This window comes from Penaeus japonicus, unplaced genomic scaffold (assembly GCF_977035675.1).
Source record: "Penaeus japonicus unplaced genomic scaffold, GWHDUDI00000001_assembly GWHDUDI00000024, whole genome shotgun sequence".
NCBI lineage: Eukaryota > Metazoa > Arthropoda > Malacostraca > Decapoda > Penaeidae > Penaeus > Penaeus japonicus.
Genome location: NW_028234426.1, coordinates 25,853,801 through 25,856,300, shown reverse-complemented (window position 1 = coordinate 25,856,300; position 2,500 = coordinate 25,853,801). Strand labels below are relative to the sequence as shown.

At 39.8% G+C, this 2,500-nt stretch overlaps 1 protein-coding gene across 1 annotated transcript in view; it reads left to right on the top strand.

Annotated features, from left to right (window-relative positions):
- Positions 1-2,500, top strand: part of LOC147469101 (G protein-coupled receptor GRL101-like) — a 102,352-nt gene that overhangs the window by 38,228 nt on the left and 61,624 nt on the right. Inside the window, exon 8 of the mRNA XM_086550890.1 lies at positions 2,307-2,381. Coding sequence (XP_086407016.1) covers positions 2,307-2,381 — 75 coding nt within the window. The remainder of the gene's footprint in view (positions 1-2,306; positions 2,382-2,500) is intronic.

The following is a 2,500-nucleotide window of genomic DNA, read 5'->3' as shown; positions in this document are numbered from 1 at the left end:
TTTTTTTTTTTTTTTTTTCTTTTTTTTTGCCTGAAACATATGATCAGTGATGACAAATTGACCGATCGCGAACTCGGCATCCAGAAACAATCAAAATACGAAATTCTGAAAAAAAAAAAAAACGTCCGTAACTTTTAGGTTGGTTCGTATAACTCGTCGCTAAACGACAAGCGCCATTTTCTTTTTAAAATCTGGCATCGATCTCGTAATTACGTATCCCAGAGAATTACTTAACTCTTTAATGAAACACAATGCGTACAACGGTGCTCTTTATAACCTCTTCAGATATTTACGTCATCGCTTATAAGGTATGTCCGAAATTTCACCGATTTTCCTCTCGATAAAACGATACGTGAATATAAATGCATAAATAATATAAAATATAGTAAGTAAACAAACCTAAAGCTTGTTTCCTTTCACGTATCGAGATGAAGAGCTTCAGCCAAAAGGGTTGATAGATCAATTAATACATTTAATTCGTATGAGAGAATAATGTTATAACCCATTTTAATCAAGGAAATACCAAAAGAATATGAGTGACCTTGACTTGACCTTGACCTTCGTTCTGTGACCCGTTCCAGTTTTTGTTCCTGTGGGTCTTCCTGACTTTATTTCGACTCTCTTATTATAGCGGTGTTTGATTTTATTGTTGGATAAATACTGTCTGAAATATGTATTTATTGCTCACATTTTCATTTTTTTCTTTAGAAAAGAAACTATTCTCTAAACAAAATAGAAGGCTTGTACATTATTTCCATTGCTTTGAGCATATTCTTAAAATAGCATATTATTATAATGATATAATTAATTCCACAGCAGCTCACAAGAGACTAGGACTAAAAACTTACTTATAAACACATAAATGCAATGCAGAATTTTCGTTTTTTTCTTACGTGTAACATATTTCTTCCAGTGAGCTTATAAGGAAGAGTAGAGCATTCATAGCAGTTTCAATTAATTTGTTATCGTTTGCATGCATACATACCTACGTGCACGCACACACACACACAGACAGACTGTACACACACACACACACACACACACACACACACACACAGATATACATACATACACACATACATACACTTCTTAATCCAATTTATTTTTCTTTATCATCTCATTCTCCCTCTTCTTATTATCCCCCTATCTCATTTCTCTATTTTCTTATTTTCCCATTTTGTCTCACTCCCCTCCCTTTCTCCTCATACACATACAAACTGACAAGCATACATACACACAAACAAACACACATACAAACATGCCCCTCACACCTCCAAATATGGTATTAGACTCAACATTTTGCAACAGAGCGTTCAAAGGGTCGCTGAATTTTACAGACCATAAGCTGCAACACCTTTTCAGAGACGCTGCTTAGGTAAGCCCTTGGCCCGAAGCGATTACTTAGCCTTACGGAATTTCAGCAGCTGCTCTAACCATCTGCCTAGTATGATGGGCGTACCCTGTCACACTCTGCTGACGCTGATAAGAGCTTTTGGGGCGCTCTTAAAAGGGCGTGCTGAGGGTGTCTCTGGCAGAGGAAAGGTGTTGCCTATTAGCATAGGCACATGTGTTTATATGCGTATATATAGGTATGCGAATATATATATATATACATATATATATATATATATATATATATATATATAGAGAGAGAGAGAGAGAGAGAGAGAGAGAGAGAGAGAGAGAGAGAGAGAGAGAGAGAGAGATTTGTGTGTGTGTTTGCAAGTATGGATGTGTGTAGGTCTCTCACTCATTCTCTCTCTCTCTCTCACTCTCTCTCTCACTCATTCTCTCTCTCTCTCTCACTCTCTCTCTCACTCATTCTCTCTCTCTCTCTCTCTCTCTCTCTCTCTCTCTCTCTCTCTCTCTCTCTCTCTCTCTCTCTCTCTCTCTCTCTCTCTCTCTCTCTCTCTCTCTCTCTCTCTCTCTACTCTCTCTCTCTCTCTCTCTCTCTCTCTCTCTCTCTCTCTCTCTCTCTCTCTCTCTCTCTCTCTCTCTCTCTCTCTCTCTCTCTCTCTCTCTCTCTCTCTCTCTCTCTCTCTCTCTCTCTCTCTCGGCCTCTCCCTCTTCCTGTCCCTGTGCCTGTTCCAGTCCCTGCCCCTGTCCCTCCCCCTGCCCTCTCCCTCTCTCTCTCTTTCTCTTTCTCTCTCTCCTTCTCCTTCTCCCTTTCCCTCTCCCTCTCCCTCTCCCTCTCTCTATCCCTCTCCCTTTCCCTTTCCCTCTCCCTATCTTCCCTCTCTTCCTTCCTCCCTCTCTGAATAAGTAATCGGACATTAAATTTTCACATTCCTTCTTCTTCCTTTCAGTCACCTCGCTGGAAACCTCCTTAATGAGACCCTTAGCCCGACGACCTTTGCGACCTATCGACATATTGTGTTCCTGTGAGTACTGTTGCAGCGCTTATGTTGTCATAACAATGCAACTGATAATTTTGGCAACTAAAAGAGTAAGGTGCTACTGCTACTATTAATAATTGTGATGATGGTGGTAATAGTATAAA